Source organism: Salvelinus sp. IW2-2015, linkage group LG2 (assembly GCF_002910315.2).
Source record: "Salvelinus sp. IW2-2015 linkage group LG2, ASM291031v2, whole genome shotgun sequence".
NCBI classification, from domain to species: Eukaryota; Metazoa; Chordata; class Actinopteri; order Salmoniformes; family Salmonidae; genus Salvelinus; species Salvelinus sp. IW2-2015.
The window spans coordinates 29,582,649-29,609,796 of NC_036839.1; the positions used below are offsets into that span (position 1 = coordinate 29,582,649).

A 27,148-nucleotide genomic window follows, 5' to 3' on the forward strand; every position below is an offset into this window, starting at 1 on the left:
ATTTTACATAATATTTAAAAGAATAATACATAATAATTAGTAAGGCAGGCAGACAGACTCTGATGAACAGAGAATAGATCATGCTACTATTTGCTTCCTTTTTTAAGTCATACATTTTTAAATAGTTATGTTTTTCAACAGGGAGACATAGCAATAGTTTTACAGTTTTCTCAGGGGCCTCGCAACTTTTCTTAGACAACAGCGCCACCCTTCGGTGGCTTGTCGTCATATACTTGTAGAATGGAGATGGAAGGGGATGCGTCCTCATGACGTCTTACGTTAACCACACGCTGAACTCTGGAACCCAAACAGTGGGGAAGTAGCCAAAGTGAAGTTATTCCCTTCAGTCGTAATTTAAACAAGGTATGTCAGTGTACATCATATATCATTATTTTCAGTGTATCTAGCTATAATCACAAAGTACAAGTTACGGGAACATGCAAAATTGCAGCTTGCTTATAGGATAGAAATGGCTAGAATAGGCCAGACAGCTATACATAAACCTATACAATGTTGCACGTTCTGTCTGTAATTTACAGTAGCTGCATGCTCATCCTCTTAAGACTTTTAGCCCCGTGAGTTTACCTAGTGCTTTTCAGATGCTGCATACGTTCAAGTTGGTGCTTTTTGCAGATGTTATTGTTCAAGTTGGCTACCTAGAGCGTTGACTGTATTGATCAGCGTATCGTCAGCAACGCTAAAAGAAAAGTACTTCCGGGTCAGGGAATTTCGGAAACATTCAAAAATAAAAGTCCCCCACGTAACAGTAGAAACGTGTCAAAAACTTCCATTTATAATTGTCTACACATTAACGTTGAATCAATTTGGGTTTTAAAACATGTTCCAAGGTCAAATAAATGGCCACAATGCAAATCACTGAATATGGAATCATATTGGCATATAGAGCAAAAACTATTAGTGCCATAGTAAAAGTATTGTAGGGAATACTCAGTAGGGTCTGTAGAATGTATATATTATGTCATGTCATGGGTTTCTGGACTTTTACTGTGGTCAAACAGCTTAAAGTGGGTTGCCTGGACACTATATGTTACAAATATAGCACTGTACAGGGAAAACAATAGATTATGTGTCCATAAAACCAGGGTCCAGTCTACTCACTAGAATCCCTACAATACAAAACAGGTCATAGGAAGTTTTATTTACATTTACATTTAAGTCATTTAGCAGACGCTCTTATCCAGAGCGACTTACAAATTGGTGCATTCACCTTATGACATCCAGTGGAACAGCCACTTTACAATAGTGCATCTATGTTGACATTTGCACCATGGACAGCTACACTTTGAGTTGTCACTGTCAGCCTATCTCCAAATACATGGCAAATATGTGACCCAAAAGCATATTAATGTGATGTAATATTTTAATAATTGCAAATAAACTGGGGTGGAAAATACTCAGTTGGGGTTCTACTAACCAAAATGTTCAGTCTCTTGTAATGTCTACATTTAATCCTGCATGTTATATTAATTTCAAAACAATAAATACATTTACTGTTTTTCTGTTGAATACCAGTTGGAAACACAAAACACCTTAACAGTAAAAACATGTTTTTAGCTACTGTGAAATAAAATGCCATTCCATACACGACTTTCATGCACTTGCCTTGCGCTAATGGAGGTGCCAAATACCGATTATTAACAGGTGATTAGTTAAGAAGCCAACTTCTTCAAAGACTGCAACAAAGATAGACTGTCATATCTACACAACTGTGACACATTTTGAAGTGGTAGGTATTTCAAAAAGTTTTCATGGGTAAGCCTATTTGCAGGAAAGATTAAAGAGTCCCATCCTTACTGGGTAGTACATTTTCGATATCAATTTTCAGTGGCTCAGAAAAGGATATAAAAAGACGTACCTTAAAATAAATGGATACTGTAGCCATTCTTCATGCAAGATAAAATGAGTTATTCTGGACTCTGCGAATGCACTAGATTTCCATGTCTCATATTCAGGCGATATCATACATTCAGATGAAGATGATATAAAGACCATTTCGAGCTCCAGAGACGGACCAATTTGCATTGCCATTACATAATACTGCCGCATATAAGGTGCACAGGGAATTAATAGCCAACGCCGACCTCCGATGTTTGGCCGCTCAGAACAGAAGTGGCATTGGACTAGATACATCAGTGTTGAGAAACATAAAATCTGAACGCACAAATAAATAACTTTTTGGATTCTGATTAAATCAATTCACTGCAATTAYTGAAAGAAAAAAATTGAGAATGAAACATCGGCACAAATAATAGTTTCTCCTGTACATTTGTACATAGTGTCCAGTCACCCAATTTTAAGCTGTTTGACCACAGAAAAAGTCCTGCAACACTTCCTATTACTTAGCTTTTTGTTCAAACACATCTGATTTGTATTCTAGGGACCCTAGTGAGATAGACACAATCTTATATTTTTTCCTGTACAGTGCAATTTGTTTGTGCAATACAACAAAAATACAGCAATACTTTTCTTAAACATTACATTTCAAAATTGCATCCTTGAACAATAGCACCAATAAATAAACAAGACTCATACAATCAATATAATGAATTGTATATTATGTTCTTGACATTCATTTACTTAAGCTCCAACCATTTCTCAATGTGCTCCACCATATAGGCTTTATTTATCTTACATAAAGTCGTTTATATTTAGTAGTTTAGTTTAGATTTTATCCATTGTATTTATAATTGTTCATTTAAAAAAAAAAATTACAGAATTTTAACATGCATTGATTGCAAAGCTCAAAAAAATATTTATTTTGTATCATACGCATAGCGTTTTATCACCAACCTTTATTTTGAAAGCAAAATCCGAAAACCGGAAGTCTTCATGTGGCTGGTATATAGCTAGTGTTGTTTTGGGACCCTCTTCTTGGTTGGTCCGTTCTTGGTCGAGTCCTCTGCCCTGGCTGTCCAATGACATTAGAACAATTTCCTATTCTAATTTTGCATGCAGTTGTGGACTATGAGCCGCGACTTTCATTTTTAGCATGCATAACATTCTAGTAGTAGTTTAAAAAAAATGCAATGTTATATTTTAATCAAAACTTCTGCAGCAAGATTTTTGAAAGAATTCCAATAAAGATAACTGAACTATGGCCCTCAAGTGGCTACCAGAAGGTAAATCTCGCGYGACTATAGCCACATTTGTAATACATCAATGCAGCACACTACATCGTTTTTGAATTAATGTCGTTTTATATATTATATACCATTGATTTCGAATCCACCTTAGGTGGAAAACTATAAATGTAACATAATGCATCTCTTTGTCCAGCACTGAGCTCAAGTGTAAAATGAATTTTGCCATCTACCTGCCTCCCAAGGCTGAGAATGGGAAGTGTCTTCTGTCTTGTACTGGCTCTCAGGTGAGTTCTACAAACTAACATAATGTATGGTGAACTTCCATCTGCAGATAAACACACAGTATCTCTATGGATTTGACTCTGAGAATGTTACTGTGTCTGTACTAACCAGGATTGACTTGCATGGAGCAGAACTTCATCACCAATGCTGGCAGTCAGCAGGCAGCTTCTGAGCATGGAATCATCATCGTTGCACCAGACACCAGCCCACTTACGACCAACCGCGCACACACTTATCACTCCCACCCTCACTTGTTCCCTCTCTTTCTGTGGTGTTCAGGTGGTTGTAACATCGAGGGTAAAGATGAGAGCTGGGACTTTGGCACAGGGGCTGGTTTCTATGTCAACGCCACCCAGTTGCCCTGGAAGAGCAACTACCGCATGTACGCCTACGTCACAGAGGTGTGTGGGTCACATGATAATAGCATTTACTATTGTGAATCCCCTGATACAACTCTCCCCTGGTCTCTTTGTTCTTTTTTTTTCTTCTCTCAACTCTCATTTGATCAACGCTAACTTCCCCACTGACCCAGAGAAGATGTCTATTTCTGGCCACTCCATGAGGGGGACACGGAGCCCTGAAAAACCCTGGAAAATACAAGGCATGGCAAGTCAGTCTTACAACTCATGATATAGTCATTATGTAATATACACATGTGAATGAAGCCCCCACCCCTCTCTACAGTCTGTGTCTGTTGTTTGCCACCATCTGCAACCCCAGCCAGAAGGCCTTCAATGGGTACCTGGAAAAAGACAAGMAAGCCTGGGAGGTATAGCATGGGCCTGGGGGGGGGGGGGGGGGGGTTGAACAAATCAAAGGGATCAATTCACACTAAACACCAACTAGAGATCCCTACTGGCGGAATAGAATTCCAGACCAATAAATGGAATCATCCAGCTCTCCAGGCGTATGATGTCACGGTGCTGGCAGCATCCTACTCCGGCCCTCAGCTGGACATCCTGATCGACCAGGGCCGTGATGACCAGTTCCTGTCGGCCAGTCATTTGCTTCCTGACAACCTGATCGCCTCCTGCTCAGAGAAGATCCCTGTGGTGTTCAGGCTGCAGCCGGTCAGTGCTTCCACCCAGTGGCCAACTACAGCAACTGTTTGATATTTAACAATTTAATGTCCTGTACTTTAGTTTGGAATTATTGTGTATTGTACCAGATGAACAGTGTTATTGTAAGGGCTACGACCATAGCTACTTCTTCATCAACGACCACATTAAGCACCACGCCAAGTTCCTCAACGCTTAAGACCATGACTGCTGGACCAGAACCCAACCAGGCTTTCTCCTCCCAACTGTGCACCTGCTACTATTCACCTGTCCCATACAGAGAGACGTAGGTGCCTGGTGAACTGACATTAACCTGATACACCTGGTGAGCTGAAATGAACACACCTGCTGTGTTGAGTCAAGCTGAGAAAAAGACAATAGTGAGAGCAGGATGTTTGTAAAGAGGAGCTTGCTTGCCACCCACGTGGTCACACCAACTGAAAAAAAAAAAAAAAAAGTGTTACTACTTTTGATTACATTTGTTTCCATCTTATGACCTTAGGCTCACACACTGACATCTGAGACCAATACAAAACACATGTAGACTAAAGACCAAACATAAGACTGTTTTCTTCAGATAGTCTTTACTCAAAGTGATGAGAAATATATACAGTATTCACAGCAGTTACGGTGACGTTAAAGGGGTGTTTCATGCAATCAAATCCAAATTGCTGTACAACAAATACACCAATTTGACAAAAGGTACAAAATTGTACATGGTACATCAAAATGCAAAAAAACATACAAAAAAAACCATCACTTTAAAATCAATGTCCTCCCAATCATGAGTACAMAACTGAGTACAAGCTTTCAGGACTATGTACAGAGAAAGGTAGAAAACAACTGCTCAACACTCAGCAGTCAACAGTTACACTGTGGTAAAAACATTTCTCACAATGATATAGTTCAAATTAATTTCATATTATGCCGTACACACATTTCTAAATCAAAATGGAGCTCAGATTTGTTAGTTGCCAAAACAAAACTATAAATACTTATTTTTAAAGTGCAGATCATTTCAGGCCACGCAGCCACTCCCAAAGGCAGGTTGGCATTTATTGTCATGAATCTTGCTCTGCAGGCAGCTCTGCAGTGGTCACTAGCTGGCACAGCCACAAAGTCATAACATCAGATTTGAACCATAACCACACTGCTAACCCTCTAATGCCCAACCATACATTTAAAAAAACTATTTATTTTTTCATGACTTTTTTTTCAATAGACAACTTTGACTTTGCAGCTGGCCCATCTAGCAGAAATCCTTAATTCTGTCTCCAGGGCAAGATTCATGACAATAAACATCAACCTCCCAAAAGGTCAAAGGGATTGACTGACTAATCAATGAATAGTAAAATAATGATCTCTTTTCATGTAAAGTCCCCTCGTTAAGTTTCTAAAAAGGTTTGCAGCACATGGCCCAAACCTCCATAATGACTAAGTGAAACAATAAACTACACAGCAACTTTCTCTTAACAAATATCCCTGTCACATTTCCCTTCAGTCTCCACATCTCTCTGGTCGATMATCAAAATATTGAAGGAAACGTTAGAACTGGGAGAAGGGGATACTGGTATTTTTACCCGTTAGTAGTTCTATTTAGCTAAGTGGAAAGGGAATTACTTTGAGTATTAAAGTAAGATTAATGTGCATATTTTTTTAATTTTATTTATGCATTGTGAATTATATTAAATATAAGCTACATTATATACAGGTAATTGACAAAATAATGGAAACACGTGAGTAAATGAGGGATACAAAGTATATTGAAAGCAGGTGCTGCGACACAGGTGTGATTCCTGAGTTAATTAAGCAATTAAAACATCTCATCCTGTTTAGGGTCATATAGAAAAATTCCCAGTTGCCCATTATTTTAAGTGTGCGTGTGTGTCAGTCACCAGATCTCAACTCAATTGAACACTTATGGGAGATCCTGGAGGCGACTGAGACAGCGTTTTCCACCACCATCAACAAAACACCAAATTGTGGAAGAATGGCGTTGCATCCCTCCAAGAGATCCAGCCAAGGTGCATTAAAGTGCATTGAAGCGGTTCTGGCAGTTAGCTGTACATAAATTGTAGTACTGTTGTAAATATTATTACTTTGCATTATAGCTATGTTAACGAGATCACTCCAGATCCTGATTCTAAGAGATTGTTCACTTTGCCTGAGGAGTGTGGCTGATTATGTATGGCAGCGACTGTTAGTTTAACTAAAATATCAAAAAAATACTATTAATAAAGTTAGAAATACTTTTTAAATACGAAACCCACTTGCACAAACCATCATCACATTACAGCTTCACATCACCACTTCTCATAAAAAAAGATATTACCATACTAAAGACATTAGATCATAAGTGGCTCTGAAAAAAAACTGTTTAGTTGTTTTGGCAACTGTCAAATCTATCCAGTGAAACATTGTTTGATTTTACTGCTAAGCTTAAGCTTTGGATACCAAGCTGTAGAAAATGCATTATATCTGTACAATAAAAAAAAGACACCACCGCTCACTCACTCACACACACCTAGTATGCTTATATTGGAGTGTTCTGCTGTTTGTGTAGTAGTAGGATATTGGGCACTCAAGCACTACTCTTCAGATGCTGCCAACAGTGTCTCTAAATCAGTGAATGCATTTCAGTTACTTTGCTGGTCCTACATGACCACCTGACATGGTCAGCATCACCAGACACTTCGAGGCTATTTAGCAGTATAGAATGTACTAGGACATACAACCCATTCCTTCGCTCTTTTTCATTCCATCTAACTATTTTCTTCTGTCTCTCACGCATGCAGTCACACACACACACACACACACACACACCACGCGCAAGTAATACCATTGACAAATAAGCAGTCTACGGAATGGATCATAACAGTGTAGTAAGCCCACACCCTCCCCTGAGTTACATACCCACAGATTCCAACTCAAAAACACCAGGTTCCCACAATCATAGGACAACATTTCAACCTCTACAGACGAGGTGAGAGACAAATTCAAAGTAAAACATACAGTATACAGAACTATACCTAAAATATATTAGCTATTAGAGAAAAATATTTAGGGGATTCTTTTCAATGGATACAACTCTCAACCACTTGGCCATATTTATTATAAATATCTTTAAATAGGGAAGCTGTAGCAGAGAGACCGCTATGTTGGAGTGTTAGGTGTCTAGTCTGAAATTAGTGAGGGTGATAATACCTGGCTTTAGGAATAGAGGGGTGGAAACTGACAGCCCATGAAATGCATAGTCAATCATACACAGTGCAGCATGCTAGAAGTTGTTGTAGGCAGGGTTCAAGCTACAGGAGTGTCCAAGGGTACTGGAGGCTCCCATAACAAACCAGGGCACTCCTGTAAGAATTATAAACCATCAATGTGGACACCTCTGTCAGCTTCGAATATCCACATTAGTACAGCCCACTACTGTGTTTTAGGGCGCCCCATGCATCACATTATAACTTCAAACCATGGTTGTAAGAATCACGAAAGGAAGACTGAGATATAGGCTACAGTCCCTTGGAAAAGGCTATTTCAGGAGGTACAATGGCAACTGTGTTCGTCACTTTGACAAAATGAACCACAGACTAAGTGGTGTGTGTCTATATGTTGGTGTGTTGGTCTCCTTCCCTCTCACGTGAAGAGAGCCTGCTTGGTTGAAGTCTCATCCACCAGCGCCTGAACTGTCATGCTCACCTTTATCATACCCTTCTCCTCTAGTATGTGATGAGGCAGACACAGCTTATCCTGTCGAGGTTCCACACAGAGAGAGAGAGAGAGAGAGAGAGTAGGAGGGAGAGGAGATAGGGAGGAGGTCGGGGGAGGAGGGAGAGGAGATAGCGAGGAGGGAGCGAGAGTGGGGGGAGGAGGGAGCGAGAGTCGGGGGAGGAGGGAGAGGAGATAGCGAGCGAGAGTCGGGGAGGAGATAGCGAGTGGGACAGAAAGAGAGAGACGAGGCAGAAAAAAACAAGTCAATCAAAAAGACACCTCAATGCAACTATGGTGATGAGTGAACATACAGACAGTACAGGTTTATGTGGAAGTATGCTGAAGATCCTATATGAAGAAACAGCACTGAATTCATCATCCTCCTTCAGAGAACAGCAACACAGAGACAGAATAACCCCAAACTGTACATTTATTACCTGTTCCATTCACACCATCAGATATACAAGTCAGAAAAAGCCTCAAGGTCCATCAAAATCAGCACTGACTAAGAGTTAAAACACACCCAACTAATAGTATACAGTAATGGCGAACCAATTGCACTCCAACATAGTCGCTGGCAAGGTTGACATGACAACAGTGAATAAGCTAACAGAGTTAAAAGGAAAATATGGATAGAAACAGATGGACAGTTTGGGGGCAATTTTGGACACTACATCCATGGCTTTTAAATTAAGTCAGAAAAGAAGGTTAACCCTCATTGCTTTAAATTCAACTACAGACATACATACATCAATCAATGGACAGTAGCAGCACTGCTGGCCTCAAAGTATCAAAGTTCTCATTTAAATGAATGAGCTTCTAGTACAGTTCACATATTACTGAACACATATCATATTCACTAGCCCTTCAACATAAGACCTCCAGATTAGTTCGTTCTGTAATATTGCATGTGCAAATGGTTTGTATGTTTAGAAATTATGGATCTTTTCACACCTTTTATTCAGTCCAGGTGCTTGGAAATAAGAAAGTTGGGTAAAATAAAACTTCCATCCAATGTACCCTCTTGGGGTTTTAAAATAAGAAAATGAATATATGGCTTAACAGAATAGTACAACAGTTGGGCCAAAAAGTATACATACTGAACCGTAGTCATGTAACTACCCCAGGATAAATACACTATATTAGAATGAGAGTAACGTAGATGGTTGAGTGCTAGAGAGGTGCAGTAGTGACGTGATTATTGAACTTTATTTAGTGACAGTGTGCTGTGTGACATTTTACAGTCTAGTCATAAGTGGTGTGTTTATTAGGTCCAAACCTATACACTGTTTGTTGTGTCATTGTCTCGTGGATGGCATTACTATTGAGCGTTGCCATTTCCTTCAAACAGACGTACAGGTGTAAATACAGTTGTTATACTGTATCTAAATGAGTCTTGAAGAGACTGACCAATGCAACAAAAAAGCTCCAAAATCCAGCATGATGGAGGAGCTCTACTAGTGCTCTGTGCTTACCTGGACTGGACCCAAACTAGACAAGCTGTATGGAACCAAGAGACTGTATGACCACATGGGGAATCAGTGTGTATGACCATGTGTCTGACCCCGGAGGGCATTAATAAAACGAACAGTCCCACATGACAGGCTTGACTTGACGCATTGGCCAAAGAGTTGTAGAGACTTCAGGTAACTTTTGTGTACAAGCGCCAGGATTCTTTTCAACAGTTGGAATGTGCGTTATTGGTGGGGACAGTTTACGAATGCATGTGTGTGAGGTTGTGAGTCGGTATTTATTGGAGTTTAATGGTGCGCATCTGCAATCTGTGTATGAGAGACACTTGTGTGTGTGAATCAGACAGAGGAGAAGAGCACAGAAACAAGACGTTCAAGAAAAAGAGGAGGAGGAGAAGTGTGGGACATGCGGGGGGCAGGGCTGAGAGGAGGGCGGGCTTTGACAGGAGATTGACAGGTAGTGTTACGTCAGCTCACTCCAGCTATAGGCCACAAACAGCAGGAGAAGACAGAACATGTGTAACAGGCTCGAGCAAATCAGGTCCCACGGCTGCCATGCTGGAGGCGGAGCCTGGGCCACCTGTGTAGAAGCCTCGGGGGCAGGGCTTGGGTTTGGGACCTCTCCCTGTCTGTCTGAGTCTCGCCCCTCTGTGGGGGTCTCCATGGCGACCAGGGCGCACACGGTGACACGGATCGGCCGCAGGTGACACTGGATGATGTCATAAGCTGAGCAAAGGGAAGACTGAGGGCCCAAGGAGGAAGAGGAGGAAACATACAAGGTGAATGAAGATGAAAGGAGAAGAATGAAAAACGGGGGAAAGAATGATACAGATGGATGAAAGGGGTCACAGAGGAACATCGATGGATATTGCACACGAAGAAGAGAAATCCAGTCAGATAGAAGTGGAGGAGAACAATGAGAGGGGGAAGAACAGAGGACAGAAAATACCATTGGAAGAAGGAAGAAAATGGGAAGGGAGTGCCAGGAAAAGACAAATAAGGGGTAGAGATGCAGAGTAGAGGAAGAGAAGAAAGAGGGAGGGTGGTCCGGCAGGAAAATAGAACAGAGAGAAACAAGGCAGGATGTTAACCGGTGGGAACAGAGGTCAAGGTGTATTTATGTGCAGGGCTGCGCAGGCGTGGGTTACCAGGGCGACTTGCAGGGCTGCTTTTTGAGAGAGAGAGAGAGCGTGTGGGTGAGTGTGTGACTTACATTTATAAAACTGAACTCTGTCTCTTTCAGAAAGCAAGCCATGCTGGGGTGTGGAGCGTTAGGAGCAATGAGGATGCGGGTGGTGTTAGCCAGCTACACCTTCGCTTGCATTCGCTAGCATTAGCTTTCAATCCAGCGCAAAGCACCTGTTTCAGTGAGGCAGTGACATTTCAGCCAGCAAGCAGCAGTAGAATCAGCAGCAGGATCACAAGCTGGCTAGGGCCAGGTTATACAAGGAGAACCAGACTAGCCACAGCAAGCAAGCAGGAGGTCTAAGGAAGCAGCCAACAGTCTCACTGTTGGTATTGGTACTACTGTGCATTCTGCTGTACAGTCCCAGCAGGCTACTCAAACAGTGAACAAAAGGCAGCTTTTGTAGTGTGAGGTTGACACAGCAGGGCTTACTACATCATGGTAAGAGTCCCACTACCACTGTATGTGTAACCACTGGGTGACAGAAAGTGGTTATAATTACTGACTATTTACTAAAGGAGAAATCAACACAGTAATGAGTCAGCAGGGCCAATTTGATTCTCACACACAAGCACACATATATTATGTTACCATCCCATGCACACAGGACATCTTTCAGTCAAGTCAATTCTATAACATTTCTGCCATGTTTTTCTGCAGGAATGACAGCACACCAGCTCCTGTTAAATTATTTATTTTCTTTGGCACTAGCTGGGGTCAGAACCAAGCAAGAGCCAAGTCAAAGTTCTAAAGTAGAGAGGAAGCCCAAAGCAGTAGTGAGTAGCGATGATGACAGCATAGTCCAGTGCGATGATGATGATGATGAAGCTTTAATGCTTGTGTCATCAATGCATCCCTCTCTCAGAGGAGGAGGAGTAGAGGAAGATGGGAAGGTGATTGGCTAGATGTGCCAGTTCTGGGATCAAACTCTGTGCTCTGACTGGGCAGATTGTTTTGAGGCGATGATTATAAAGTGGTTTGGTCCCGATGTCAAATACATATCCTAGAACGGTAATACTGTATAAAATAAATAAGTTGTAGACTTCTCAAATGGTCTAGTCTCATCCCAGCACTAGCACCCAGCCTTTCTAACCCTCAATACTAGTGTGTATAGTATCTGTGTTCTATACAGGCTGTGTGCTCACTGATCCCCAGTCAGCCCACCCACAACTTGATTCCAAACCCAATGATGCACTGTGGCTTTTATTCAAATTCTTAACAGATCGAAGATCAGTTTACCTCAGTTAAATCCTAACTTACAGTGAATCTGAAATACAGTGGCTGATTCAGGATCAATGAGGTGCCACTATCTAACAGAAAGGAGGGGGTGTGTCTCACCTCAGGAACGCCCATTTTCCTACAGGCATCCAGGAAGTTCTCTACGTTCCGCCGACACTTAGCCATGCTGAGTTTGGGCTGCGGGGTCACACAGAACGCAGAGCTCAACGGAGACTATAATTGTCTAACAAAAACAATCACCCATTCCCACTTATCCCTCTTTAACCCCTCATTGACCCCCAAGACGTACCACAGCAGGCGAGGGCACATGGATGCTGACCACGGAGCGTGGGCGAATGTGATTGGCCAGATGGCATAGCACCACCCCGTCCATGAGGGAGGAGCCTAGGTCTTCAGGAAGAGCCACCTTCAGTCTGCTCTCTATGCTCTGAGGAGAGACAAGAGGGGTAAGAGGGGTAAAAACCCACTCACCTTAACACACACACAAACTTAGGACATAATGCTAATACTGGGGAGTTAACTTCCAGAAGCGAGAGAGAAAGAGAGAGAAGCTCTCACGTCTCTGAGTTGTTCCATCAGCTCCAGCTCTTCTCTCAGCTGTTCCATCTTCCTCCTCATGGTGAACTGAGGGTCAACAGACTCCAGGCTCTTATGGGTCCTCAGGAATACTGCCCCCAACATGCAGGAGGAGAGAACAACAGCCGCCATCCATTAGACAGGAAGTCAGTAACTAACACCTACACATATTGTACTGTACATAGTCATTCACACCCACACTTCACACCCATACAACCACACATACTGTAGCCTACATAAATGCATACTGCAATATTCACTGACACGGAAAACACACTTTCACTTACAAGTGGATGCGTAGCTACTGTTACCGTACACTTGCATAACCCCTTATTCATATCCACTAATGCAGATGCACTCTATAGTGCTGGGCTCTGGGCTGCATTCATTGTCATGGAAACAGTCATCTGCACTGAGGAGTGAATGTGGAAGATTGGGTTTCCTAAAGGCGTTCCACTTAGTCAATCCTGCATACCAACAGATGGCATAGCAAGCCCTCAAGGAACTGATGGAACTGAAAGTTCTTATCTTATTGTACATTAAAAGCAGAAGTCTTCTCTCATTGGTATTCTATTCAAATCAGTGTTTTAAACTGGGTAAGCACAAAATATGGAAGTCAAAGCTGCAGAGAAATGTGTGTTTAAAAAGAAAACTGTGTGGGAGGAGGAAATGTATTCAGAGTGTGTGTGTGTGAAAAACAGGCATGGCCTATGATCACATTCTAAAACGTAGGAGTGAATCATTTACGAAAATCAGTCAGTGGCCTATATTCTAGTCATAAATCTCCCCTGCAACAGCMACCATATACAGCTTAGTGACACACCACATGTTTAGTAGCTCTGCTTTGTGATACACACTCAGGCCACATGAGGGAGCCCAAGAGTCACTGGATACTTCAACCCACGCTTGGGGAAAAGGGAAGAACGCATTTCTGAAGTATTCACACTAGGCCTTAATAACATGGGCCTATCTGGTCATCTCTCACAGGGAAATGGCTCCTTGAGGGGCTATCCAAGGAAGTTAGAGATAAACACATACAGGCCTCATCCAGAAGCATGACTGGCTGATAACTATCAGAGTGGGTATAGGGGAACAGCGAGGGGCGWTGGTCACCCTCCACTTTCGCCATAAAGAGAACAGGATGTTGATTATTAGAGGTTGTAAATGTGGTTAGCAAGGGGTAAGAGTAACATTTAACAATACAACAACAGAAAGAGACATGTAACTTTTCACATCACAACATTTGGATTTTAAATATTTTGGACATCAGAGCAACGTTGAGGAAATCTTATTTGAGTCATAAAAGGATGTTGCTATGATAGGGAAGATATACAAAACCTTGCAGAGCCCATATCCAACTGACAATCTCTTAGAAAAAAATAGGAACTATTGGAACCAAGACTTAAAAAGACCTGATGTTGACACAAGATGGAGGGAAAGTTGGAGCATAACTAATGAAATTACAGTTAACTAAAATGTATGCTTAATCCAGTGTATAATGTATGGAATGCATTATACAAGAGACAAAATTCTCTTATTCTACAGCACAACGGCAGAGTCATGTCTTAAGTGTAAAACTAATAATGACTCAATAATCCATGATTTCTGGGAATGCTATTAAATCCAAAAGTTATGGGCAGAGAAAGAAAGTTGGCTGTCAGAAGTATTACAATGTGAACTTACTTTTAATCTGTCTGTCTGCATATTTCAAGACACAGCATATGGGGGTGTAGTGAGAAACCAAATGGGCTGGACGATTCTTTTGAAATCAATCAATTCGCTATCATTAATACAATGGAAAAATTGAATGATTTATTATTGAAATATAAAAATGGCATGGGTGACCGAAAAACTATTGGTGCAATTTATGTCCAGGTGGCAAACAATAATGCAGGCACTAGGGATGGGGGTCTGGGCAGATGAGATGTAGTTGTATGTGTGTGTCTTTAAGTTGTTGTTTCTATGTATATGTTTGTATTTGGAGTAAAAATAATATGAACAAATTATGTATATATACACACAGTACCAGAAAAAGTATGGAAACACACTCATTCTAGGTTTTTCTTTATTTTKACTATTTTCTACATTGTAGAATAATAGTGAAGACATCAAAACTATGAAATAACACATATGGAATCATTTAGTAACCAAAAAAAGTGTTCAACAAATCAAAATATATTTTATGTTTGAGATTCTTCAAAGTAGCCACCCTTTGCCTTGATGACAGCTTTGCACACTGACATTCTCTCAACCAGCTTCATGAGGTAGTCACCTGGAATGCATGTCAATTAACAGGTATGCCTTGTTAAAAGTTAATTTGTGTAATTGTTTTCCTTCTTAATGCGTTTGAGCCAATCAGTTGTGTTGTGACAAGGTAGGGGTGGTATACAGAAGATAGTCCTATTTGGTAAAATACCAAGTCCATATTATGGCAAGAACAGCTCAAATAAGCAAAGAGAAACGACAGTCCATCATTACATTAAGACACGAAGGTCAGTCAATACGGAGCATTTCAAGTAAGGAATGGAAGACCCCGAGTTACGTCTGCTGCAGAGGGATGGGGGTGTGAGCCTGGTAACTCATTAGAGTTACCAGGCTCAGAATTTGCAGCCCAAATAAATGTTTCACAGAGTTCAAGTAACAGACATCTCATCATCAACTGTTCAGAGGAGACTGCGTGAATCTGGCCTTCATAGCCGAATTGCTGCAAAGAAACCACTACTAAAGGACACCGATAAGAAGAGACTTTGCTTGGGCCAAGAAACTCGAGCAATGGACATAAGACTGGTGGAAATCTGTCCTTTGGTCTGATGAGTCCAAATGTGAGAATTTTGGTTCCCAACCACCGTGTCTTTGTGAGACACAGAGTAGGTGAACGGATGATCTCCGCATGTGTGGTTCCTACCGTGAAGCATGGAAGAGGAGGTGTGATGGTATGGGGTGCTTTGCTGGTGACACTGCCGTGATTTAAAATTCTAGGCACATTTAACCAGCATGGCTACCACAACATTCTGCAGCGATACGCCATCCCATCTGGTTTGTGCTTAGTGGGACTATCACTTGTTTTTCAACAGGACAATGACCCAAAACACACCTCCAGGCTGTGTACGGGCTATTTGACCAAGAGAGTTATGGAGCGCTGCATCAGATGACATGGCCTCCACGATCACCAGACCTCAACCCATTTGAGATGGTTTGGGATGAGTTGGAACGCAGAGTGAAGGAAAAGCAGCTAAGTGCTCAGCATTTGAGCGAACTCCTTCGTGACTGATGGAAAAGCATTCCAGGTGAAGCTGGTTGAGAGCATGCCAAGAGTGTGCAAAGCTGTCATCAAGGCAAAGGGTGGCTATTTGAAGAATCTCAAATATAAAATATATTTTGATGTTACTACATGATTCCATATGTGGTATTTCATAGTTTTGATGGCTTCACTATTATTCTACAATGTAGAATAATAGTAAAAATAAAGAAAAACCCTTGAATGAGTAGGTGTTCTAAAACTTTTGACCGGTAGTGTGTGTGTGTGTACACACATTGAAAGTCACAGGGCTCTTCAGTAAGGCCATTCTACTGCCATTGTTCGTCTATGGAGAGTGCATGGCTGTGTGCTCGATTTTATACACCTGTCAGCAACTGGTGTCCCTGAAATAGCCGAGTCCACTAATTTGAAGGGGTGTCCACATAGTTTTGTATATTTAGTGTATGTGTGTGTGTAATAGCAAAGCATTCATTTTTCCCAGAGTAATAGACACAGATTGGGCCTCTGAGGGCACACACTGTGAGGGGGTCAGAGAAAGAGAGAGAGAGAAAGAGAGAGAGGAATATTGTGTGTGTCATGCTTTCAACAACAAACCCAATTTAACCCTGTCTAATGGCCGCCCAGTGGCGTTCTAGCCCAGAAGGAAATCCTGTATCAGAGAGGAAGTCTAAAATCCTGGTTCCTCTCTAGTCAGGGCTGCTACTGTGTGACATCACMGACCCACAGAGAATAAAACTGTCAACAGCTGGTGTTGTTTATGAGTTCAAAGGTCAATAAAAGCTACTGCACCATACGGTCATTCAGTATCAGTACAGTCATTCTGCTTCCTCGATCAGCCCTCAAGCATCCACACACAAACAGGTTGTGTAACTGTGCTACCAACGACTGGTGATGGTGTGACGCTAGACCAGGGCTCTCCAACCCTGTTCCTGGAGAGATACCCTCCTGTAGGTTTTCGCTCCAACTCCAGTTGTAACTAACCTGATTAATCTTATCAACCAGCTAATTATTAGAATCAGGTGTGCCAGATTCGGGTTTGTGTGAAAACCTACAGGACGGTAGCTCTCCAGGAACATGTTTGGAGAGACCTGCCCTAGACACACTTGGAGTTGGAATGGCGCCCTCAGACTGGGTTCTGAGAGCTCATTGGCTGTTAATGAGGTCAGCCACTCGTGATCTCACCTATTGGTTACTGGTGATGTCACCTCCCTGAGGCCTGACCCGTTTACTGGTGATTGGTTATATCTTMATTGAAAAACAAAGCTATCACCACTGTTCTCACTACTTGGGAATTCCATGACCGATTGTCCAACATTACTGCTCCTTGGAACACTCCTTTTTTCTTTCTTCAGGACATTCTTTTGGAATGTCTTTGTTATTATAATCTACCTATTGAACTATTATCATTAGCAACGGGAGAGTGCTAAAAAGTTAATGTTGACTTTGAATCCATGCTGATATCATAAAAGCGCACACTTTGAACAATGTTGAACAATCATGTAACATGAGTCGCCCTGGGGGAAATGGCTGTCGGCAGCTTTCTGTTTCCCTCCTTATGGAAGTGGGATATCCCCAGTGAGACCATTATCTAACAGTTAAAATATAAAACTATAAATACCATGAGCAATAGAAAGGAAGCCAGGGGAGAGGAACAGCAAGATACTCCGTTCGTATGTACGTACTGGGCTGAGTGAGTGAGTGAGTGAGTGAGTGAGTGAGTGAGTGAGTGAGTGAGTGAGTGAGTGAGTGAGTGAGTGAGTGAGTGAGTGAGTGAGTGAGTGAGTGAGTGAGTGAGTGAGTGCATGACATCAGATATCTCAGTACCCAATCTGCTTTCCCACCAATATCAGCCCTGGCATGAAAGATACTGTGTCTGTGTTTAATTCATTTCCCAAAGGCTATAATGCACTGTTAGGCAGAGCCCGTATCAAAGGGGACTTAATGGAGGGTGGCGTCTGTGTGTGTTGCCAGATCTGGACTGTGGTTGTACTGGGAGTGAACATACGGCTGATAATGACTGCAGGAGGAATGAACAATTTCTCTCTGTCAGACAGAATGTGGTAATGTCCAGAGCTAGACAAAATACATCTGTATGTATAAATGTGTATGTGCATCAGAGAGTATCTGTGTGTGTGTGTTGTTGGGTGGTCTTGGAACTAGCTTCTGTATAGCAGACCCCCTTCCAATGTCTTCAACCACATTGATGCAGTGGCGTACAGACACACGGTTTAACTTTTACCATGTGCCACCACAACACACGTGCCAACATGAGAACAGATGGAGGGATGGAAAGATGAAGGAAGAGGAGGAGTGTGTGAAGTGTGGAGGCTCTCCTTTGATCCTCAGAGTTCTGCAGCGTCACACACACACACACACACACACACACACACACACACACACACACACACACACAGGGAACGGAGTAATCGAAAACACCCCAAACATGTGGTCCAAGGCACAGATGTGACTGCAAAAGTACAGTGCACACTTTCATCACACTCACCCATGGCTTGGAACAAGGGATAGAGAGAAGATGAGAGATCACAGAGTGTAATAGGTAGAAAGAGTTACAGGTGGAAATATAGAAAAAGGAAACAGTGAGAGAAAGAGTTGAGAGAGAGCGAGAGAAGGAGAAAGAGAGAAACAGGAGGGAGTCACACAACGCAAATGGTTTGCAAACATCTGACTGTGTCTAGTTGTGTTTGGTTTCGAGGCCTCCGATTGGCCAATTAGTTGGGAGGAGTGACCTACCACTGCTGTGCATGCCTCCATCGCCTGGTCTAGGGGGAGTGTCTTTATCGACGGACAGGGCCTGTGTGAGGAGGGGGCGGAGACAGAGCGGGGGCGAGCAGGGCAGTGAGGCGGGGGCTAGAGGAAGAGGGGCGGAGGGCAAGGTATAGGGGGAGAGGCCAAGTAGAACAAGACAGATCCATTCCAAAACCCAAAACCACACCCGAGACACCAGGGAAATTTCCGGGAAAAAAAACAGTTTGAATTTTAAAAGACAAGGGAACGAAACAGGCAGCAGCAGTTGATAATCGCATGCAAAGGCAGGTTGGGTTAGATAAAGGGGTGTGATTGGAGTGAGAATTGGTGTAAGAGGTCATGCAGTAGTCGAAGGAGAGGAAACAAAGGAGATGTGAAAGAGATGCCATGAAGAAGAAAAATACATAAAGAAAATAAATCAATATTAGTGCCATTTCACAATACAGATTTCATGACATGCTGTTAATGGTAGCCTACAGCTAAATTTGACACACTACAGTAGTAGCCTACTGTACGTAGCAACTAGCTGGATGGATGCTAGCTCTATTTCTACAAGCAGCAAATATCAGATGCTAGAGTCGTTTCAGTGAACCTGCACCCAAAGCCATCTGACCCTGAGCAGTACCAAACAGGTAGAGGATTTGTAAAAGATTTTTTTTCTCAACTCAGAATCTGTGGACCTGTTCTGTTCCACGGGAGGTAGCTAACCAGTCCTCCAGTTAGTTAGCTAAAAGATGGATGACACCTTGTATGCGTCTTCCTCCATAGCCACTCTTTGGGATTGGGTGCAGAGTACTCACATCCACGCCTTCTAAGCAAACACACATCACTTTTTCCGTATTGTTCACACAGCATTACAGAAACATTGTGGGAGCATTGCATGTTAGCCAGGACAGGGCTGGTAGCCTCTACAGCACGGCCCAACTACTGCTGCTGCTTTACGGGACTTGAGCACAGAGGGCGTTATGAGATACCGTGTGTCTCAGAAGTTCTAGTCTGAGGGGAACAAGTTGGGGTAGTTGGGGGGGGCGACTGACTCTTGACCATTGGAGGAACTGCCCAGGTCTTTCTTACCTTGGGATAATCTTATAACCCCATAAAAGTAGGATCGAGGTGTGGGAGAACTTGGGGGAGAAGCAGAGCGGATCAAGGGCATCCATGTCTTTATGTTGGAGTGAAAGGATGGATTTAGGGACAGTAGTATCATGTAATTATGGATTGTGGTAGGTATAGAGATGTACCCATCCCTTCACCCACCCATCCAGGCCTCTACCCACCCTCCATACTGTGCCATTCCCAGCCTGCACTCACCAGAGCGGGGCTTCAGCCCAAAGGCAGGGGTGGTAAACGTGGGACCGCTGCCTGGAACTCTGTCTTCTCCCTGATAGAGTCCATGGGAGTACAAACATAAAGGTTAGGGACCCTCTTATCCCGAGAGTACACTTGCATAATACATACACATTGTCCAGGTCTATATGGGCAATTGGGGACAAGACAGCTGGTATTGAATGTGTGTATATTTGTGACCTCTGTGTATGTGTGTATGATGTACGTGTGTTCAGGATTTTGATTGGAGCTTGGCATCCTATACTATGAAACACTAAAGATGACCTCTGAGCTGGCTTAACTAGAGCACAACTCACCCTGTCCCTTTCTCTGACCCTCACCCAGATTGACTAGCATGGCCAGTTGTCCTCTAGCTTGGATTGGTCAATACATCTCATGGGTTGCACAGTATCTAGAGGTTTGGTAATATCAATATTGCTTCAACTCTAATTAGTTGATTGTGCTGAGGTAACTGTTGCTATGACCATGTAGCTCGTATTGGACAAGCTGTCGCTATGTGGTGACAGAGCTGGCTGTGTACACTGTTCCCAATAGTGGGCCCTGTCTCTCTCGCTGTGTGTGTGTGACAACGCTATGGCATTGTTGAAGATTTTTTTAAAGAATCCACATACAATGAAGTCTTGTTCTCCTTGTTATGTGTTATGCTGTTGTTCCTCCTCCCTTGGTGCTGGTCTATTTCAACTTCAGGGTTGTCAACTCTCCAGCTAGCGCTTTTTTAATGACATTAAACCAACTTTTAAGCTCAAAAGCATTTGTTTAGGTCTTTAAAGTGTGTGAGCCAATCCCAGTCTTGCTCTGAAGGATCGGAACAATCTGGGCAACATTTATTGTTATATATTGTATCTGGGCAACAGTTACCATGGTATTGAAGCAGACTGGGGCGGGGTCAAATCCTCATGTTTGTAAACTATTGGCCAACTTCAAACTACTAACTATAGCGCCATGCTACATACAACACACAACTAAATCTCACACAGTCAACAAAAACACCAACACTACACACAAGCACCTGCCTCAAATAATTCCCTTCATCTACCTCTAGAAGCGTAAACAAAAAGGTAAGATCAAAGTTATAGACATTTAAAACAGCAGACCGCCACACAGATCTAAAAGGTCATGAGGTGACTAGGTAACAGGATAGAGGTCACACCAGCAAACACAACTACTGGTCACGAGACTGAATCCTAACTTGAGATCCAAGTAAACAAACGTTCAAGCAATCTTGCACTGAAGTCAATGGCAGATTTTTGAGAAAACTCAAGTTACGCACAGATCTTGAGTTAGGATTTGCCCTCTAATGCCCTTAACCACATATCTAGGATCAGCTACCCCTACTATAGCCCTCGTCTGAACTATGTAATACGTCACACAAAAACTGACTTGRGACCAGTGGTTAAGAGCATGAAGTGACCACACACACAAAGATGAGGGAAGTCAGAGGCAGGGATTGGCTGGTAAGCCTGAGGGGAGTGGCCACCCATGGCTCGTTACTAGGTTTACCTGGTTGGACATATGTGTCTCATATTGTTGGCATGCAAGCTGGGCCTCCAGCCTGGCCCTCTCTAGAATCAACTCTCGTTTCTTCTGGAACTCAAAGCCTCCTTCGGGAGTGTCCCACTAGATAGAACATACCAACCGGTGGAACTTATTTGTACATCTACTTAGTACACTATATATACACACAAAAGTATGTGGACACCCCTTCAARTTAGTGGATTCAGCTATTTCAGCCACACCTGTTGCTGACAGGTGTATAAAATCTAGCACACAGCCATTCAATCTCCATAGACAAACGTTGGCAGTAGAATGGCCTCACTGAAGAGCTCAGTGACTTTCAAATGTGGCACAGTCATTTTTCACCTTTATTTAACCAGGTAGGCAAGTTGAGAACAAGTTCTCATTTACAATTGCGCCCTGGCCAAGATAAAGCAAAGCAGTTCGACACATACAACAACACAGAGTTACACATGGAGTAAAACAAACATACAGTCAATAATACAGTAGAAAAATAAGTCTATATACAATGTGAGCAAGTGAGGTGAGATAAGGGAGGTGAAGGCAAAAACAAAAAAAAGGCCATGGTGGCAAAGTAAATACAATATAGCAAGTAAAACACTGGAATGGTTGATTTGCAGTGGAAGAATGTGCAAAGTAGAGATAGAAATAACGGGGTGCAAAGGAGCAAAATAAATAAATAAATACAGTAGGGAAAGAGGTAGTTGTTTGGGCTTAATTATAGATGGGCTATGTACAGGTGCAGTAATCTGTGAGCTGCTCATCGCCGAAGTCGAGGATTGGTAGGATGGTCAGTTTTACAAGGGTATGTACAAGGTGCTTAAAGCTAGTGAGGGAGATAAGTGTTTCCAGTTTCAGAGATTTTTGTAGTTCGTTCCAGTCATTGGCAGCAGAGAACTGGAAGGAGAGGCGGCCAAAGGAAGAATTGGTTTTTGGGGTAACCAGAGAGATATACCTGCTGGAGCGCATGCTACAGGTGGGTGCTGCTATGGTGACCAGCGAGCTGAGACTTTACCTAGCAGGGTCTTGTAGATGACCTGGAGCCAGTGGGTTTGACGACGAGTATGAAGCGAGTGCCAGCCAACGAGACCGTACAGGTCGCATTGGTGGGTAGTATATGGGGCTTTGGTGACAAAACGGATGGCACTGTGATAGACTGCATCCAATTTATTGAGTAGGGTATTGGAGGCTATTTTGTAAATGACATCGCCGAAGTCGAGGATTGGTAGGATGGCCAGTTTTACAAGGGTATGTTTGGCAGCATGAGTGAAGGATGCTTTGTTGCGGAATAGGAAGCCAATTCTAGATGTAATTTGATGAGAGTTTGATGTGAGTCTGGAAGGAGAGTTTACAGTCAACCAGACACCTGGTATTTGTAGTTGTCCACATATTCCTAAGTCAGAGCCGTCCAGAGTAGTGAGTTTGGACAGGCGGCAGGTGCAGGCAGCGACGTTGAAGAGCAGATGCATTTAGTTTTACTTGTATTAAGAGCAATTGGAGGCCACGGAAGGAGAGTTGTATGCATTGAAGCTCGCCTGGAGGGTTTTAACACAGTGTCCAAAAAAAGGGCCAGAAGTATACAGAATGGTGTCGTCTGCGTAGAGGTGGATCAGAGACTCACCAGCAGCAAGAGCGACATCAATATTGTATACAGAGAAGAGAGTCGGTCCAAGAATTGAACCCTGTGGCACCCCCATAGAGACTGCCAGAGGCCCGGACAACAGACCCTCCGATTTGACACACTGAACTCTATCAGAGAAGTAGTTGGTGAACCAGGCAAGACAATCATTTAGAAACCAAGGCTGTCAGTCTGCCGATGAGGATGTGGTGATTGACAGAGTCGAAAGCCATGGCCAGGTCAATGAATTTGGCTGCACAGTAATGTTTCGTACATTTACAATTACATTTTCATTTACGTCATAGAGCGACTTCCAAGATTCAATTTGATATCGTTTAGGACCTTGAGCGTGGCTGAGGTCACCTATGACCAGCTCTGAAACCAGATTGCATAGCGGAGAAGGTATGGTGGGATTCGAAATGGTCGGTAATCTGTTTGTTGACTTGGCTTTCGAAGACCTTAGAAAAGGGCAGAGGTAGAATAATATAGGTCTGTAGCAGTTTGGGTCAAGAGTGTCCACCCCTTTGAAGAGGGGGATGACCGCAGCTGCTTTCCAATCTTTGGGAATCTCAGATGACACGAAAGAGAGGTTGAACAGGCTAGTAATAGGGGTGGCAACAATTTCAGCAGATAGTTTTAGAAAGAAAGGGTCCAGATTATCTAGCCCGGCTGATTTGTAGGGGTCCAGATTTTGCAGCTCTTTCAGAACATCAGCTGACTGGATTTGGGAGAAGGAGAAATGAGGAAGGCTTGGGCGGGTAGCTGTGGGGGGTGCAGTGCTGTTGACCGGGGTAGGGATAGCCAGGTGGAAAGCATGGCCAGCSGTAGAAAAATGCTTATTGAAATTCTCAATTATAGTGGATTTATCGGTGGTGACAGTGTTTCCTATCTTCAGTGCAGTGGGCAGCTGGGAGGAGGTGTTCTTATTCTCCATGGACTTTACAGTGTCCCAGAACTTTTTTGAGTTTGTGTTGCAGGAAGCAAATTTCTGCTTGAAAAAGCTAGCCTTGGCTTTTCTAACTGCCTGTGTATATTGGTTTCTAGCTTCCCTGAAAAGTTGCATATCACGGGGGCTGCTCGATGCTAATGCAGAACGCCATAGGATGTTTTTGTGTTGGTTAAGGGCAGTCAGGTCTGGAGAAAACCAAGGGCTATATCTGTTCCTGGTTCTAAATTTCTTGAATGGGGCATGCTTATTTAAGATGGTGAGGAAGGCATTTAAAAAAATAAAAAATAACCAGGCATCCTCTACTGATGGGATGAGATCAATATCCTTCCAGGATACCTCGGCCAGGTCGATTAGAAAGGCCTGCTCGCTGAAGTGTTTCAGGGAGCGTTTGACAGTGATGAGTGGAGGTCGTTTGACCGCTGACCCATTACGGATGCAGGCAGTGATCGCTGAGATTTTGGTTGAAAACAGCAGAGGTGTATTTAGAGGGCAAGTTGGTTAGGATGATATCTATGAGGGTGCACATGTTTACGGCTTTGGGGTGGTACCTGGTAGGTTCATTGATAATTTGTGTGAGATTGAGGGCATCAAGCTTAGATTGTAGGATGGCTAGGGTATTAAGCATGTTCCAGTTTAGGTCGCCTAGCAGCACGAGCTCTGAAGATAGATGGGGGACAATCAGTTCACATATGGTGTCCAGAGCACAGCTGGGGGCAGAGGATGCCACCTTTCCAACAAGTCAGTTCGTCAAATTTCTGCCCTGCTAGAGCTGCCCCGGTCAACAGTAACTGCTGTTATTGTGAAGTGGAAACGTCTAGAAGAAACAACGGCTCAGCCACAAAGTGTTAGGCCACACAAGCTCAAAGAACGGGACCGTTAAGTGCTGAAGCGCATAGCGCGTAAAAATCGTCTGTCCTAGGTTGCAACACTCACTACCGAAGATCCAATCTGCCTCTGGAAGCAACGTCGGCACAAGAACTGTTCGTCGGGAGCTTCATGAAATGGGTTTCCATGGCCAAGCAGCTGCAAACAAGCTTAAGATTACCATGCACAATGCCAAGCGTCGGCTGGAGTGGTTTAACGATTGCAGCCATTGGACTCTGGAGCAGTGGAAACGCGTTCTCTGGAGTGATGAATCGCGCTTCACCATCTAGCAGTCCGACAGACGAATCTGGGTTTGGCGGATGCCAGGAGAATGCTACCTGCCCGAATACATAGTGCCAACTGTAAAGTTTGTTGGAGAATGAATAATGGTCTGGGGCTGTTTTTCATGGTTTGGAATAGGCCCCTTTGTTCCAGTTAAGGGAAATCTTAACACTGCAGCATACAATTACATTCTAGATGATTCTGTGCTTCCAACTTTGTGGCAACAGGAAGGCCCTTTCCTGTTTCAGCATGACAATGCCCCCTATGCACAAAGTGAGGTCCATACAGAAATGGTTTTGTCGAGATCGGTGTGGAAGAACTTGACTGGCCTGCACAGAGCCCTGACCTCAACCCCATCGAACACATTTGGGGGATGAATTGGAATCCCGACTGAGCCAGGCTTAATCGCCCAACATCAGTGCCCGACTTTGGAATAAGATGTTCGACAAGCAGGTGTCCACATACTTTTGGTCATGTAGTGTACATCTACCACAGCAATTCAAGCTTCACTTCACCACAGCTCAAATATGTTATACTACAAACAAGTCATCTTAAGAATATTCAAATACCAACGAGCAGCAGAGCTAAATAAAGGGAACACTTAAACAACACAATGTAACTCCAAGTCAATCACACTTCTGTGAAATCAAACTGTCCACTTAGGAAGCAACACTGATTGACAAATTTCACATGCTGTTGTGCAAATGGAATAGACAACAGGTGGAAATTATAGGCAATTAGCAAGACACCCCCAATAAAGGAGTGGTTCTGCAGGTGGTGACCACAGACCACTTCTCAGTTCCTATGCTTCCTGGCTGATGTTTTGGTCACTTTTGAATGCTGGCGGTGCTTTCACTCTAGTGGTAGCATGAGACGGAGTCTACAACCCCAACAATTGGCTCAGGTAGTGCAGCTCATCCAGGATGGCACATCAATGCGAGCTGTGGCAAGAAGGTTTGCTGTGTCTGTCAGCGTAGTGTCCAGAGCATGGAGCGGCTACCAGGAGACAGGCCAGTACATCAGGAGACGCGGAGGAGGCCGTAGGAGGGCAACAACCCAGCAGCAGGACCACTACCTCCGCCTTTGTGCAAGGAGGAGCAGGAGGAACACTGCCAGAGCCCTGCAAAAATGTGCATGTGTCTGCTCAAACGGTCAGAAACAGACTCCATGGGGGTGTATGAGGCCCGACGTCCACAGGTGGGGGTTGTGCTTACAGCCCAACACCGTGCAGGACGTTTGGCATTTGCCAGAGAACACCAAGATTGGCAATTCGCCACTGGTGCCCTGTGCTCTTCACAGATGAAAGCAGGTTCCCACTGAGCACATGTGACAGACGTGACAGAGTCTGGAGACGCCGTGGAGAACGTTCTGCTGCCTGAAACATCCTCCAGCATGACCGGTTTGGCGGTGGGTCAGTCATGGTGTGGGGTGGCATTTCTTTGTGGGCCCGCACAGCCCTCCATGTGCTCGCCAGAGGTAGCCTGACTGCCATTAGGTACCGAGATGAGATCCTCAGACCCCTTGTGAGACCATATGCTGGTGGCGGTTGGCCCTGGGTTCCTCCTAATGCAAGACAATGCTAGACCTCATGTGGCTGGAGTGTTTCAGCAGTTCCGGCAAGAGGAAGGCATTGATGCTATGGACTAGCCCGCCCGTTCCCCAGACCTGAATCCAATTGAGCACATCTGGGACATCATGTCTCGCTCCATCCACCAACAGCCACACAACAGATGTCCAGGAGTTGGCGGATGCTTTAGTCCAGGTCTGGGAGGAGATCCCTCAGGAGACCATCCGCCACCTCATCAGGAGCATGCCCAGGYGTTGTAGGGAGGTCATACAGGCACGTGGAGGCCACACACACTACTGAGCCTCATTTTGACGTGTTTTAAGGACATTACATCAAAGTTGGATCAGCCTGTA

General features: G+C 43.5%; 1 protein-coding gene and 1 long non-coding RNA gene across 5 annotated transcripts in view; one reads left to right on the forward strand and one right to left on the reverse strand.

The window, feature by feature from the left end:
* Positions 1 to 279: 279 nt before the first annotated feature.
* The window catches only part of LOC111977897 (uncharacterized), a 176,937-nt gene continuing 150,068 nt past the window's right edge, over positions 280 to 27,148 (forward strand). Inside the window, exons 1-4 of one of the 4 annotated variants that reach the window (XR_002879094.2) lie at positions 280 to 363; positions 3,666 to 4,155; positions 4,292 to 8,261; positions 8,317 to 8,376. This is a non-coding gene — a long non-coding RNA (uncharacterized lncRNA). Of the gene's footprint in view, positions 364 to 2,595; positions 4,156 to 4,291; positions 8,262 to 8,316; positions 8,377 to 27,148 lie in introns of those variants that run through there. The other 3 variants (XR_002879096.2, XR_011481409.1, XR_011481410.1) reach the window with 3 other exon arrangements.
* LOC111971428 (leucine-rich repeat and calponin homology domain-containing protein 1) overlaps positions 9,995 to 27,148 on the reverse strand; it is a 95,690-nt gene continuing 78,536 nt past the window's right edge. Inside the window, exons 14-20 of the mRNA XM_070448339.1 lie at positions 21,501 to 21,617; positions 19,965 to 20,034; positions 18,639 to 18,755; positions 12,611 to 12,720; positions 12,342 to 12,479; positions 12,152 to 12,229; positions 9,995 to 10,369 (exon numbers count right to left, since the gene is read on the reverse strand). Of these exons, the coding sequence (XP_070304440.1) occupies positions 10,091 to 10,369; positions 12,152 to 12,229; positions 12,342 to 12,479; positions 12,611 to 12,720; positions 18,639 to 18,755; positions 19,965 to 20,034; positions 21,501 to 21,617 (909 nt within the window). The 3' untranslated portion in view covers positions 9,995 to 10,090. The remainder of the gene's footprint in view (positions 10,370 to 12,151; positions 12,230 to 12,341; positions 12,480 to 12,610; positions 12,721 to 18,638; positions 18,756 to 19,964; positions 20,035 to 21,500; positions 21,618 to 27,148) is intronic.